A 15,583-nucleotide genomic window follows, 5' to 3' on the forward strand; every position below is an offset into this window, starting at 1 on the left:
GGTTATAAACAACAATTCAGGTATATAGTAAATAAAAAAATAAAAAAATAATTATATATTTGACTTATACAGGCATTGCACTAAAGCTGAAACAACTTAAAATATCAAGTGATCATATATAATGTTTAGAATAAATATCATGCATTTTAGGTTTTATGTTGTATAAATTATATAAAACTTTTGTCAGAAAAATGTATCAGCAGTCTTTAGAAAGTAAGGCATGTCAAGCCAATGCAAGTTTATTTATAAAGCACATTACATACACAATGGTAATTTGAAGTGCTTTACATAAATTAAAATAATAATAAAAAATAAAACAAGGAATTTTAAACCATTTAAAATGGTTTAAAAATTGGTTTAAAATTAATTTAAATCCGTAAAAAAAAGAAAACTATTATATATAAAATACAGTACAATCAGTTCAGACGTAGCACTGTGTTAATTCAATAAATGCACAGCTAAACATATGAGTTTTGAGTCTGGATTTAAATGTGGCTAATGTTTTAGCACATCTGATCTCTTCTGGAGACTGGTTCCAACTGCGGGCAGCATTACAGCTAAAAGCGGTCTCTCCTTGTTTTGTGTGAACCCGTGGTATTTCTAACTGACTCGATCCTCATGATCTGAGTGGTCTGTTAGATTTATATTCAGTGAGCATATCTGCAATGTATTTAGGTAGGCCATTGAGTGGTTTATAAACAAGTTAAAGTACTTTAAAATCAATCCTAAATGTAACTGGAAGTCAGTGTAAGGACCTGAGGACTGATGTGATATGAACAAGTTTCTCAGAGTCTTGACTGGAAACAAAACATCAATTAACATCTGCAGTTTTCAGGGAGTTTGGAAATGTCCCAGAAAGTAGTGAGGCGTTCACTTCTAAGAGATCTGCATCTAAACAGTTACGTACACCTTTGAAAAAAGATGTGGGAAGTGTGTTAAGATAGCAATTGACAATTTAGGGTGCCGTACTATTTCTTCCAAAATGTTGCTATCAATCGTTTAAAAAACAGACAGTAACTTATTTTTGAAATTGCGGTTGAATCTGTCTGACCTCTGCATAACTTGAGGATGTTAATCGCCTTTCTGATATTATTGATCTTCTCAGAAAAGATGAAAGAAAACAAATTGCATTTGCTCTCAGAGAGGAATCTGACTTTGGGAGTTTGACAGTGTCTCAATAGTAGCAAAAAGAGTGCGAGCATTGTTTAAGTTACCGTTTACAAGGTTTGAGAAGGTCCGTCTAATTGTGGTTAGTTCCACATTGAAAGGTCTTTATAAATGCTATAGTGAATTTCAAGTTTTGTAAGTAGATTAAAATTATAATGTAACATTTTTAGAACATTAATATTATTTTGAATTCAATTAAAGTCCAATAGATGGCAGCACTACACTGAGGTCTGTCTCAAACTTTTGATTGACATGTAGATCAGGAAGGGGAAAAGTCCACTTTAATTTGTTTTCTTCTACCTCAAACGGATTAAATTTCAATATGCTCTTCAAAAGAAGTGCAAGCTAATGAAGTTAGATGTATATAACGTGCATTTCGTGCTCACCTGGTACCTGTCGGAGTGCACTGCCTCATCAGCGGGACGAGGAGAAGAGGCGGAGGAGGAACCCTCTCTCTTTATGTGCATAGAGAACAGAGACTGAGAGAGGTAGAGCAGTTATTATTGCCTGTAGACATAAATAAATTGTATATAACAAGTGTTGTGAAGTACATTGGAGAGTCTGTACCTTATGTGGCCCAGCAGCGAAACACTCCTTTTGAGCAGGACCCTGACTGTAAACAGGAGAGAGTGTTATTAACACATATTTCATCACCACAATCCCATTAAATACAAAACTCAGAATCAGAATATGCAAGATAATAATGAGAATAATGAGAATAATGAGAATAATGCTCAGAAACGAAGGATCAGTTTGCATATTTTTCTCAAACAACATTTCCTTCACAGTCAAATAAAAATAGTGTATAAAAAAAGCTGTCTCCACTCAGGTCCTGTACAGCAGGAAGGCTCTAACACACCCTGGGGCTGAGTTCAATTTGACACAATTACTGTCCACAGCTCTGTCACTAAGCAGATTATGGCTATAATTTCTTTATTGGAGAAATCTTTCATGTGTTCAGAGTGGCTAATGTGCCGCCCTGCCTCGTCTGATGCTGATAGCAAACGTTGAGGAAACGCATTATTAGCTTGCTATGATTTTCACAGGGACTGCCTTGAGCTTGACTGGCTGTGAAATGTCAGGAACAATGTAACAGCTTGTAATTTGTGATGTTGCAATGATGGAGGAGACAGGGAGAAGGGTGGAAGCATGGTGCACATGCCCAGAGGCTGTAGATAAATATGCCATCAAGACCTGGAAGCATTTAATGTGCCTTTGGAAGGGACAGGCTACAGGGAGATTGTGTGCATTTGCATGTGTGTGTACGTATTCATTGGCTCAATCTGCTTTAATTCTGCCCTTCCTCCATCTCTCCTGCTCTTGTCTCCAGTTTTGATCTCTTTACTATGGGCAGCGATGCATTTTCATGAGCCTGGATGAGATTTGAATAAGAGTGACAGAAGAGCATGCTGACTGTCAGCGGCACTTTACGGTCTACATGCTCCGGCCGACACAAAGAGACTGAGGCAGTTCAAAAAAAATCAAATCAACTCTCAACTGATCGGCTGATGATCTCAGATTGAGCTGGATGGATGGAAAAAACAAAAGACATGAGCGAAGCTGAGGGAGGTTGATAGATTATTGATTGTCTCAGTCATTATATGGATTGTATCTTGTTTATTACAGAGGAACATGACAGGTTTCATTTTGTCATCTCCATAAGAATTGCAGGTGAAGAATTAGGGGGGAAAGAGTGTGATAGCAGATTTATTTATTTAAATGTTAAATAAAACTAGTATTGATAAAAATAATAAATAATACAATTATTGCATTTACATTAGGCTTCATCATCCCCGCAACCAAGCCGTTTGAACAATTAATGACTGGGAGGATTTATTTCTATATGGTTAACAACTATAGTAACGAAGCAAATTAAATAAATAACTAATTTTTTGGGGGGCAAAATTTATATATATATATATATATATATATATATATATATATATATATATATATATATATATATATATCATTTTCTTTTAGATTTTTCAGTTGAAATAATTAAATATTAGATATCAATATATTCCTATATGTATTAGTTTCTTTCTACATGGTTTACATAAAGTTATTGTTTGAATTTTCTTAGACATTTTTAATTGTGGCAACAAAATACATTCAAGATAAGCAAAAGTTGAGACAACACTGGGATATTATATTATATTATAATATTTTTATTTTATTTTTCGATTTAAATAATTAAATATTAGATATTAATGTATTTATGATCAGATAAAATGTATTTATTTATTTCAAAATGGTTTACATAAACAAATAAATCAAGTTATTGTTCGGTTTTTCTTTTTATTATAAAAAAATGGATCCAAAAGCCACAAAATTTGGGTCACCATTGGGATACTCTCGATTTAAGTATTCGATTTAAATGATAAATTAAATTAAAATAAAATAAATAAATATATAAAATAAAATGCATTAATTTATGCATGGATATATATATATATATATATATATATATATATATATATATATATATATATATATATATATATGTAGGAGCAAGTGAGCAACAAACTTTCAAAATATTGATAATAATAAAACTGAGTTAATGGGTGATAAAATAATTGTCGCCATTAATTAATTAATGCGTTAAGATGATAATAGCATGTAACTTGCCTAGCCCTAAAATAATATATATATATATATATATATATATATATATATATATATATATATATATATATATATATATATATATATATATATAAATGACTGCTGTCAATGGTGTGTTGAGGATGAAGTGGACGATGTACCTGTTTTGCAGCTGCATCAGTCGCTCCATCTCCTGCTCCATATGTTCCTGCAGCTCTCCTGGCCGCAGCACAGCATGACAGATGGGACACATGGGCGTCTGAGTGTCATATAAGGCCTTGACTTTACCTGGAGACAGGGGAGAGACAAAAGAGACATGCTTTATTATTATAAACCAACAATGAGCATTAAATAGAATTCTATACATGATAAAAATCATCTAGTCCAGGCAGATGTGTCACTTAAAAGAAGCTTATCAACTTGACTGCAGAGATATAAACTGTCTCGAAGTGAGGCCATAACAGGCTAACAAGTGGCCAAATGAAAGCTAATAAAACTATGCGAATAAACTATGGATCTGCATGTAAACGTCACCTGGAGCCATGCCCTTACCAGTCGGCCCCCTGTGAGTCCCCTCTCTTTTAAATTTCATCTACGGTGCAGCTCAAATAAATTCAGTGACAAGTACTAACTGCTTGCATCTCTGCCTAAAGGCAACCAGCATCAGTAAACAATGAAATCCCATGGCTGAAATTGAATTTATAACCACATTACCTGCACCGATAACGTCGGCAAATAACAAGATGATAAGAGGAATTTGATTTGATTCTGGGACAAGCACGTCTTTTCCCCCTCCTCCTGCTGGATGGAATCTCATCGGGGGAATTTCAGAGAAATTCCAAAATTATAATGTTATACCTTAACACGGATACACTGCCTTAATTAATATACATGGAAAAACTTAAACCTAAACCAATGTGTAGCTGCATAAATCAAAGTGGGAAAAAATGTATATTAATTCTGTAATTCTGATATTTTATGTTGTATAATCTATATCTAGACTATATTGCTAAAGATTTGATAAATACCCCCCCCCCCCATATTGTTTGTTTTAAACTTTAATTATATTTACACTACCATTAATATTGTGAAATATAAACACAATTTAAAATAACTTTTATAATTTAAAATACTTAATTTCAGTTATTCTTGTGAGTTTTTTTCATTTCTTATTTTCAATGTACTCCTTAACATATGTGGAAAGCATGAAACAAAATTCATAAGAACAGTATTAATTTACAACAACAACAACAACAACAACAAAAAAAAATATATATATATATACATATATATCACTTCACCCAAAATTTTTAGAATAATTGTGAATTGTAAAAAAAACAACAAAATAAAATTGTTAACATACTCTTACTAAAAAAACTCACGAAAAATAACAGAAAATTACTTTAAAAGCTACTAATTTTAATTAAGTATGTCTGAAGGAAACAGGAAGTCATCATGCTTAGATGGTCCCACTTGAATTTTTTCTCCAAGTTATAGGATGACTGCACATGCCAACATCCATATGACAACTGCCGCCGTCATGATGGGAGACGAATTCTGAGACGGCCATGAACTGACCTTTCCAAAATGCCACATTTCATCCTGGCTTTCTGTCACATTACGACAATATGTCACAAGCCCGAAAGAGACAATACAAGAGGCTTGTATTTCACAGAGCCGCATGCAAAGGGGTAAACAGTCATATTACTGGAGGCCAGATGAACGTGGCCCTCTTGGTAATTGATTGACGTGGACTGTATTGGTTGCAATGGCTTTTTCAAAATGTCAGAATTCAGAATTCAGACAGCCAACTAGGTTTGAGATCACGTATCAGTTTCTTATGTTCAGTAATCCATGAGAAACTTTTTCAATTGGGAAACTAGAATAGAATGGAATAGAATAGAATAGAAGTGACATTTGAAGCCAAGTATAAAGGTAGGTCCCTTAACGATTTCTGCCATGATTTTGCCTTTCAATAACTCTGTAATGGGCGCGACCTTTCAGTAATCCGAGGGCATGCGAGAGGCAGGCGACTGGCAGGGGGCTTGTTCCCTGGCAGACTTTCTGAGGAGAGTGGCAGTTATAAAACAGAATTGGCCAACTCCACACCTGCCATGAAGCCCCGTCAAGTAGCCTAAACCCGTCTGGTTCGTGTTTAACACATCAAATGTTTCATTTTATACAAGGGATTTCATCGTTCCTTCAATATGCTTTCTGAAGTGCAGGAGTATGCAAGCTCCAGTGAGTGTTTTTATTGAGGAAAATAATGGGCCATTGAAAAAGGCTATTTAATAGGCAACATAATAGGCAATGTAGCAACACATCTGCTGTGGAAAGTAATTTCCTTCATTTTCAAAAGGTATTTTCTTGATTCAGACATTCTTTATTCAGACATTTCATTAATCGGCTTAGAAGCAGCATAATCACTCTGGCACTGGACCAGGTACATGTGGAAAAAAAGTCAACGTTTGCTGTTATTGAGGGTAATCAATGTCTGAAATAGAAGGAAGAGAGAAAATATTACCACGTTAAATCCTAGAGCTCGTCTACAATTAGGAGAAAGAGATGTTGCACGCTTGCATGTTCGATATTATAAAGCGATCCATTAGATTAAAGCGAAAATGGCTTCCATTAACATCCTTACTGTCAAGTCAATGAGCTCCTTCTGTTCTGTTCCTGCCCCACATACGTTTACTGGACAATCATTGTCTCGTTAATGAACATTTACTGAATATTTAAATATGTGACCCTGGACCATAAAACCAGTCTTAAGACACTGGGGTATATTTTTTAGCAATAGCCAAAAAAAAAAAAAATAAAAAATATAGAGGTTTCTTTTACGTCGAAAAACATTAGCATATTAAATAAAGATCATGTTCCATTTAGATTTTGTAAATTTCCTGCCATAAATATAAAAACTTCATTTTTGATTAGTAATATGCATTGCTAAGAACTTCCAGATTTTCAAATAGTTGTATCTCTGCCAAATAAATATTGTCCTATCCTAATAAACCGTACATCAATGGAAAGCTTATCTAAAAATGTACACCTTTGTGAACCAGGGTAAAACACCTCAAATGTCAAAAGGAAAATTGACATGACTATGAAACAACAACAGAAAGGCAGGTGGTACACAGACCTTGGAAATATTTAATTTTGATATAAATGTCTTTTCCAGCTCTTACTAACAATATATATTATTGTAATAAAACATAAGGCACAGGAAGAGTATGAAACTATAGGTTGGGCTTGTAGGTTATGGTCCTGGATACAGAGAAGAGTGATCAGTGTCTTGGAAATCCCTCTATCATAAATGTCCCCATAAAGATGAGGGATAGACATCTATACAGCTGCCCGATAAAGCTGTGGCACTCATCACTCCGGAGAGCTGATTGCTGCCTTTAACTGTGTGCTGTGTCAAAGAGTTCAGCCCTGGAGAAACATTCAAGACCAGGTTCAGCTCTACAGGCAGACAAGTGAGTGACAACAAATACAAATGATTCACTCAGCTCAGACTCAAGTGAATGTCTTATGAAATTAAAGTCTTCTTTTTTTTGGGGGGGGGGGGGGGGTAGGTTTTAAGTTAGTGATTGGATGAATGAGAGTTTGCGCAAAGTAATTAACTGGACAAGTCAGGCATAGTTTGTAGTCTCACCAGAAGATTGAGTTATGCTATTTTTTTGTCAAATTTAAACAACCAATCACTATATACATAAACACTTCAAATAAGTAAACAAACCCAATGAAATGGATCCGTTTAATTATACTATCATTATGATATGATTATATTTTCAATAATGGTGGAAATAGTTTCTATTTTATATTGACAGTTTCATGATGTTATACTGTATTTCATTTTTATTTCAGCTGTAGTTAAACTTAAAAAAAAGTTGCCTTGGCAATTACATAAAATTAATAAGGTTTTTATTTTATTTGGAGTAATTATCATTTTTTATAATTTTAGTCTTAGTGAACTATAATAACTGTGGCACAGATGAATCGTAAAAAACTGAATTTCCATTTCATGCACACAAACACACACACACAAAACAATATAGAAGCATGATCATTGCAATATCCTGACCCTGTGTATCACAGCCATATGTTATGTATTCCTAAATAACTCAACACAATTACACCTGTTTGTGTGACCATACATGCATTATCCTTTTGAGAAATCTTTTAACAAACCTCTGTAACCACGGCTCTCCGGCTCATCTACAGAAAATCAATACAATGTGTCCAGATCATCAAGAAAAGCAGATATTTAGGCATGCAATCCTTTAAGATACTCAAAGCTTACTATAGACCACCAGTGCTGTGCTAAATCTCAAAATATATGCATTAAGGCATATATAAGTAAGTAAAATAAGTTTTTAAGTAAGTAAATAAGTTCTTATTTTTTTTGAAAAAATTTGTGAATAAAATAAATAAATAATAATAATAATAACAATAATAATAATATATATATATATATATATATATATATATATATATATATATATATATATATATCCATTTTATTTTATAAGCAAAATATTTATATCTTTATAGCTGCTAATCCAAAGCATGCAGCAATACAGTGGGTCTCTTCAAAAGGTTATTTTCACAGTAATTGATATTGAGGGTGGGAATTATTCTCTAGATCTTCTCAGCAGGCTTAATTAATGAGCATTCAGGGAATCTTAAATAACAGAGACAGTCAGATCAATAGTAGTGATAAGCAAGAGAGCACTATGTGAAAGAGAGTGTTCAAAAGGGAGCAAGAAAACCCCAAGAAAATAACATTGGGGGAAAATGAACAAGATTGTGTGAGGTTAAACCTTTGGAGGAACAATTACACAATACACAGCAACAATATGATGCAGTCAGCATGATATTCTAATGACACTCATTGACCCTCATCCATCCCTGTGTCGTGACTCATCTGTGATGTGATGGTCATAGACCACCATTCCCCTCTCAGATAAACTCCCATTATTTGATGGGTGGGTGCTGCTTTTTTATGGTCTCCCCAAGAACTCATCAGCAGGAGTTACAAGCTGTGAAGGCAGACACTTCAAATAAACCAAGTCTGAGAAACTGGCCAAGATGAAGACCCACACCTGCAAACCAGAGGACAGGAGAGACAATCCTGTCTAAAGTCCACATAGACAGAGTAACTGAAGTCTGTGTCCTACACCTGTGTGTGTGTGTGTGTAAACACATGGGTATTAATGCGATTGTGGAACATTTTGTTGAGAAGGCCACTAGTGGTATGTAAGCTTGTTTAAAAAAAAAATTATATATATAAATATAACATTTATAATAATAATAATAATAATAATAAAAATATATATAAATTTTAAGTTTAAGGTTTTTGTTAGTGTTCAAACAACCGCCCATCCACACTATCCTCTACAAGGTTGGGTATATATTAAGAATAGTTATGGCATTAGGTATCTTGAATTAACAATTCATTTGAAGCATTTATTGATATAGATAGGTTAATTTCTATATATACACTATACTTTTTTTTTACATGTCAGCTAATATAAAGTAGAATCAATGTATCATGATTATGAACAAACATGTATTAACAATAAACAATAGCATACTTATAAATTAACATTAACCTAGATCAATGAAATGCTTTTAAAAGGAAATCCTTTTATAAAATGTCTCAGTATTTCATAATTTCATGTTTAATTCAATGTTATGTTGTTTCTTTGTAATTGTGTGAAATTGTATTAGCAATTTCTACTAAATCTACATACACTCTATACACTCAATCAAAATACTTCCGACTGTATGTGCTTGTTATATATATTTATGTATAATATGTATGTGTGTATTATGTGAGCCTGTAATGGGCCAGTCGGGAGTCAATGAAGTGACAGCTAACACCTCATAAACCTTGAGCTTGAGGGGCTGAACTGCACTAAGCCTCACTGTAAAACACATACACACACAAACAATTAGAAATGCACACACAACCAAATATTCTTAAATCCATGTATTAATGCACAAACGCAGGTCTTTGAGTATTGCTCACATATCTCTACAGTGCTAAGCTATGTTCTTATAATACAGAATAACCTTATGATTGTCATTATTTTGCCTCAATATAAGTATCAACCACCCACATTCAATACATTCTTATGGAGCAGGTGTGAGCAGCTCAGACTAATGACGCCGATAGACCATAATAATCCATTTCAATCTAATGCAACCAACTCCCACATATGTGCTGATAAGATCAGATAGCCTAGTACTCGCTGTGTCAAATAAAGATACCTTGACAAGGTAAAGAAAGCCTGTGATGCTTTGAAGATGAACTTGTTTTGGAATAACACAGATTTTGTGACAGCTTTTGGAGGATGTGATCAGAGGATCCTCAAAGAGGGAAACAGGGCTTTCACAAAAGTCGGAAGCTCTTTGAAAATTAATAATAACCCAATGATGAAAGAGCAAAATTGATTACCCTGATTATGTACACCTGAGTACAGTTCTGCACTGTGGAACTTAAAAAAAAAAAAAAGAATTTTCCCTCAAGTCATTTAACACCTGTGAAAAAATTAGATGTTTTGAATAATGTTCATGTTGCTCTTTTCTATGTAATGAAAAGTGGACAGTGACCAGGGGCTTTCAAGCTCCATATACCATAATGAAAATATTTAAGAATTCTTCTGAAGTCATGTGTCATTCTCTCGTTTTCATTAATTTATTGCATGGAAAAAAAGCAGCTTGAATGAAAAGGTGAAAGACATGGGTAAATAATGACGGAATTTTCATTTTTGCTTGAACTATCCCTTTAATGATTTCCTGTATCATTCTTTGAACAGTTCAGTTGGATGAAATCTTTGGATCGACATAGCCATGCTGACACATTCACACAGAGACAAGTGTATTTATCTGGCTGGCCTGTGGATGGTGGCACAGTGGTTGATTTTCTAATTTTATTGGCCACCGGGGTAGAACAGGTCTGTGCTTGTTCAGAGCCAGCCAGCGAGACACAGTCAGCCTGAGCACACAACTGCCTCACTGGAGTCTCTACCAGAGCCAAACACACACAGAGAGAGAGAGAAAGTCTAACATTGGACAAGATGGTTATATGGTTGCGCTCCACAGAGGAAATAGCTGATGAAATGATTCAAAAATAATTGGGTGAATGTTTCAGATTTAAAAAAAAAAAAAAAAAGATATGTATTTCTGAGATATGTAATACAGGGCACTGGTATAGTCCTTGGCCATGAAACAATCATCTGAGGGTCTTAAAATCTTTGGAACGATAAGTTAATCAACAAACATTTTAAAACGAATTGTGAGGATGTGTTAGGGGATCATATAATAATAATAATATAATAGAATAATTCATTTTGGGGTGAACTGTCCCTTTAACTCCATTTCGACTAATGTTGAAATTCCCATAACCTCGCTTTGGATCATTTCCATAAAATGTAGCCATTTTTTTCATGACGTAGGGAAAAAAACAAACGCTTTGTTATTAATGACAGTCCTCTGACCTTCGTTTAATAGCAATTCTTGGTTTCCACCTGCTGTGGGAGGACTGGGCCACCCAGTCTGAAGAGAGTTTAACACAGACGAGCTCCTGCGGCACAGAAAAACATGACTTCATCTTGAACGTCTAGAAGCCCATTATGAGCTGAAACGGCATCTGTGTTTTGGACGACTTTTGTTCATGTATGCTTGGGAATTCGATTCTTGACAGTTTACGTAAGACGTTATATGTCAGTGTGGCTTGGCAGATTTAAACCCTAGAGGCACATTGACGGATAAATGCAATTATATGTTACATGCATTGTTGCGTTTGCAACAACATGCAACAAACCCATGTATTCCTCTTCCACAAGCTCTGATCAGACTGCATGAATTAATATGCAACTTCTGGGTTAGTTGAATCCAATTGCATCATGAACAAAGTGCATATATACATATATATATATATATATATATTTATATGGCCAGAATAACCCGTGTAATACACTTTATTTTGATTGGTTGAAGTCAGGCTATGCGATAGTACTTTGCTAAGTAAAATGGTTAAATGAATACATAAATACATGTTTGCAGTTTGTATAAGAAGCCAGTTCAAATCTTCCTCTCACCATTTTAACTCAAACAAAAGCAACACACCATCACCCTACAAAACTTAACTCTGAGAAAGACCACAGATCAAGGCATAATTCAAGCAACCAATGGGAACACGGCCACCAGGCAACCAGTTCAGCACAACATCCAAACATCCTTAACCCCAACCCACTAACATGCCCGGAGTTTGTTGCTCCACTAAAGCTGCATTGTTCAGCTCATTAAGTAGCTAAAGGCTAATTAGACAGCTAACGAGTGTAGGGTAGAAATTCTGAGCAAGGAGGGAGAGTGACAGAATCAGATTGTGTTGTCTTGGAGGCAGTAAAACCATCCATTTCTACAGCATTAAAGGAAGTGAAAAAGAAATCTTGTTCAGTTTTCTCAGATTTTACAATTACTGTACTAAATCCAAATCAAAGTTTGAAGTTCAAACAAACACATAATTTTTTTAAAAACTAGCAATATATAAAAGTTATACACACACACACACACACACACAGCCCATGTTTTATTTTCTATTTTATTTAAACTTTACCTATTTTGTCTATTTAATTTATTTGATGCTTATTTAATGGTTATTGGTTATTGTAAGCAATATACTGTAATATGCAAGCCTCATGTAAAATGAATAGAAGAGTAAAACCGCTCATATAATAGATTCACAATAAAAATTTTCCTGATGTTAAGTGATTTTGCTGCAAAAGTAAAATAAAAATCAAGTCCTTATTGCCTTAATTTATTCTTTTTTTTTTAAGTGCTTTTATTATATTGTACGTTTAGTCTAAGGTAATGTATTTGTCCCATTTTACAATGTGTCCCGTCTGTCTACCTTTTTTAATTGTAGTAAACAGGTGACATTATTTCAGGTCATGGCCGGACAGCGTCTCTGCCTTGTTCACCTAGCCAAGGATAACCAAACATACAGAGCCCTTCACACAGCCCTGAATAAACACAATAGGCGACGCTCCTCATCTGCCCAGCCTGCCAAAGTCATTCTCCTGGTGTGTACGTGTGTGTGCTCACCTCATCCTTCCCCCATCAATAGCCCAGCAATCCCATGAGCCAATACTCCGTGTCTGCAGAGAGGAACAAAGGCCACTGCCAGCTGAGTGTATATAGATCCACAGGTCTCTGTTCTTGTTCAATCAGGTCATGAAACAAATCAGCAGTAAGGGCACTTTGAGCTAAAAGTTCAATCTCCGATCTCATCTGCTCAGGACGCAGCTATCGAATGCCCGCTTAGCATCTGCTAATGAGGCTAAATTCTCTTTCTATTGGACAAGGTCTTGCCTGAATGCCTACAAAGCATCACACTTTCAAATAAATTTCAGATGAAGAGTAATTAAAACAAAACACGCTTCAGCAAAAAAAAAAGTTCACCACAGATATGCTCTGGAGAATGTGACGGCCGTTTGATTCCGCTAACTCGTGGGAATTGTTGAGTCATAATGAGACTAAACCTTTTAATGCCACAGTGCTTGTGTGGTCCCATGGGCTAATTAGGCCAATTAGCATACTAATTGCCACATGCAAATCAGGAGCATCTCAAGCAACAGAAGCTGAAGAACACTGTAGCTTATGGACAGCAGCCATCTTTCAGGCTAATTCCCTGTCCACTCTGTGACACAGACCCTCGTTAGTACCGCAGTAAAAAACATAAGCGGCACATAAAACATTATATACTGCTTGACTGTTGTTTTCTTACCAATTAGCAAAGGACTGATTTATGGTTATGACAGAAATTCCCAATAGATTTTAAACTACATTTCCCCAGGCTCTGTCATGCCCCCATGCAAATACACACATATCCCAAGATGCATGGGGGGTCAACCATGAAATTCTGCAAACCACTGAATCAAGTGTTTAATGTTTATAAAGACTTTGAAATCATAGCCAAAGTTTCAGAAAAGGGCATACCTCTAATATAAAAAAATGTAAATAAAAAAAGTTTAAAATGTTGCAAGTGAATTTAGTCATCATAAAATGGACATTCATTTTGAGATTTGCTAAAAAAAAAAAAAAAACATTGTTAGGGGAAATTAGCATGCACAATTAAATCAAATATATTAATAAAAATACAGTAGGAATTTACACTTTAAAATATAGATAATGTGGTAAACAGCAAAATATGAATAAAATAAATAGGTATTTATATATGCATTTTAGAAAAAAAATGCATTTAAACTTAACTAATTATACCATTGTTTCATGATTTTAATGGCTAAAATTGGGAAGGTCATGACCTCAGAGAATGGACAGGCCAAAAACCTTGACGTGTTTAAAATGAGCCACTTTTTACTCTAGGTTACATTTGTATATACAGTAGATACTGAAAAATATTCATATGCAATGGCCAGTATTTTCCCTACCTTTTGGGGATTCAATTTAAGTAATTGGAAAAATATGAGCTATATGAACTATAAACTGCATTTTTCTATTAAATGAGAAGAGCTTACAAACCCTCGGTGCTGTTCATTAAAACAGCATTACTTTACTGTGCTTTTCATTTAAGGTTCAGGAGTAAGTGAAACCAATTTCCTCCATTACATGCACAAAAAAGTGGCATGTGCCATATTTTCTCAATATTGTGTAGAAAAACCTCTAAAACGCACGGTTTGTGGTGTGCTAGCTGTGGGTTTAGTGTGACTTGAGTAAAAAGGCTGAAAAGCCATTTGGATATTATTACAAACATCAGCCAAGCATCAGTCACTAATGACAGCCCCAGATGTTAGAGGCCCTACAGGTGGACTGCATTTGAAGGGTCATTCACAGAAACAACACTGTGCCCCAATCGGTGCTCTCTAAAGACCTCCGTACACAGAAATATGTCAGTCATGAACTAATCTAAAATCCGAAATATCTGCCCTCTGCATTTGCTTGACTGCTTCGTGGGCTCATGGGACTCGAGATGTGCTGTTTTGTACTAAGCCAAACAGTCTTTGCAGCCCTCCCTCTCCGCCTCGGCCTGCCCCACATGCTTCCAGTCTTCTTCCTGCCGCTCTTTGATGTAAGATCAGAGAGGGCTGCTTTGGCACACACAGTGCTGGTCAATCAGGTGCAGTGTCAATGTACTTTAGAGCCGTCTATTGCCTAAATAAGTCCAAATTACTATTTAACAGCATTTAATTAAGATTTCCCATGGGCTGTTGTATTAACACTGTGATTAAGTCATTTCATTGCATTCAAAAACAGATAGATGGAAATAAAACAAGACATTTTGACTTCAAAAGCCACTTTTTGTGGTGTATCTTCAATGGGTTTGTCCGCTACAATTATATGTTGCATCTCATTTGTTTTTGTTTTTGTTTTATGAGTAAATAATGACATAGGTAATTATAAAATGTAATTAACATATGTAATAATTGATTAAAAGGCAATCCAAATAAAAATGCAAAACAGAATCTGTACTTTATCTACATTGGATTACTTCAAAAAAGCAGAAAAGCACAGAAAGTTGTTAATAATGGGGTGCGAGAAACTGTTATCGTAGCTCTGACTGAGCCTCCGGGGTTAAAGCCCCTATTTTATTTGTCTCACGTTCCCAATAACACATAAAAGCCCTGGGTGGAGTAGCGCTGCTTTAACGAGAGCCCCGAGTCTGTGAAGCCCTCAGACGACAAGCATGCTGATCCTGCCAGTAATGGGCCAACAAGCTCCTTGTTAGGCATGTTAATGCATCGGATCTGCAGTCAACAGTGAAAACAAAAAGGAATTTTTT

General features: G+C 35.1%; 1 protein-coding gene across 2 annotated transcripts in view; it reads right to left on the minus strand.

Moving 5' to 3' along the window:
* Positions 1-15,583, minus strand: part of rnf220b (ring finger protein 220b) — a 29,713-nt gene that overhangs the window by 6,529 nt on the left and 7,601 nt on the right. For both annotated transcript variants that reach the window (XM_026268763.1, XM_026268762.1), the window contains exons 3-5: positions 3,936-4,062; positions 1,735-1,780; positions 1,554-1,646 (exon numbers count right to left, since the gene is read on the minus strand). In XM_026268763.1, coding sequence (XP_026124548.1) covers positions 1,554-1,646; positions 1,735-1,780; positions 3,936-4,062 — 266 coding nt within the window. The remainder of the gene's footprint in view (positions 1-1,553; positions 1,647-1,734; positions 1,781-3,935; positions 4,063-15,583) is intronic.

This window comes from Carassius auratus, chromosome 8 (assembly GCF_003368295.1).
Source record: "Carassius auratus strain Wakin chromosome 8, ASM336829v1, whole genome shotgun sequence".
NCBI lineage: Eukaryota > Metazoa > Chordata > Actinopteri > Cypriniformes > Cyprinidae > Carassius > Carassius auratus.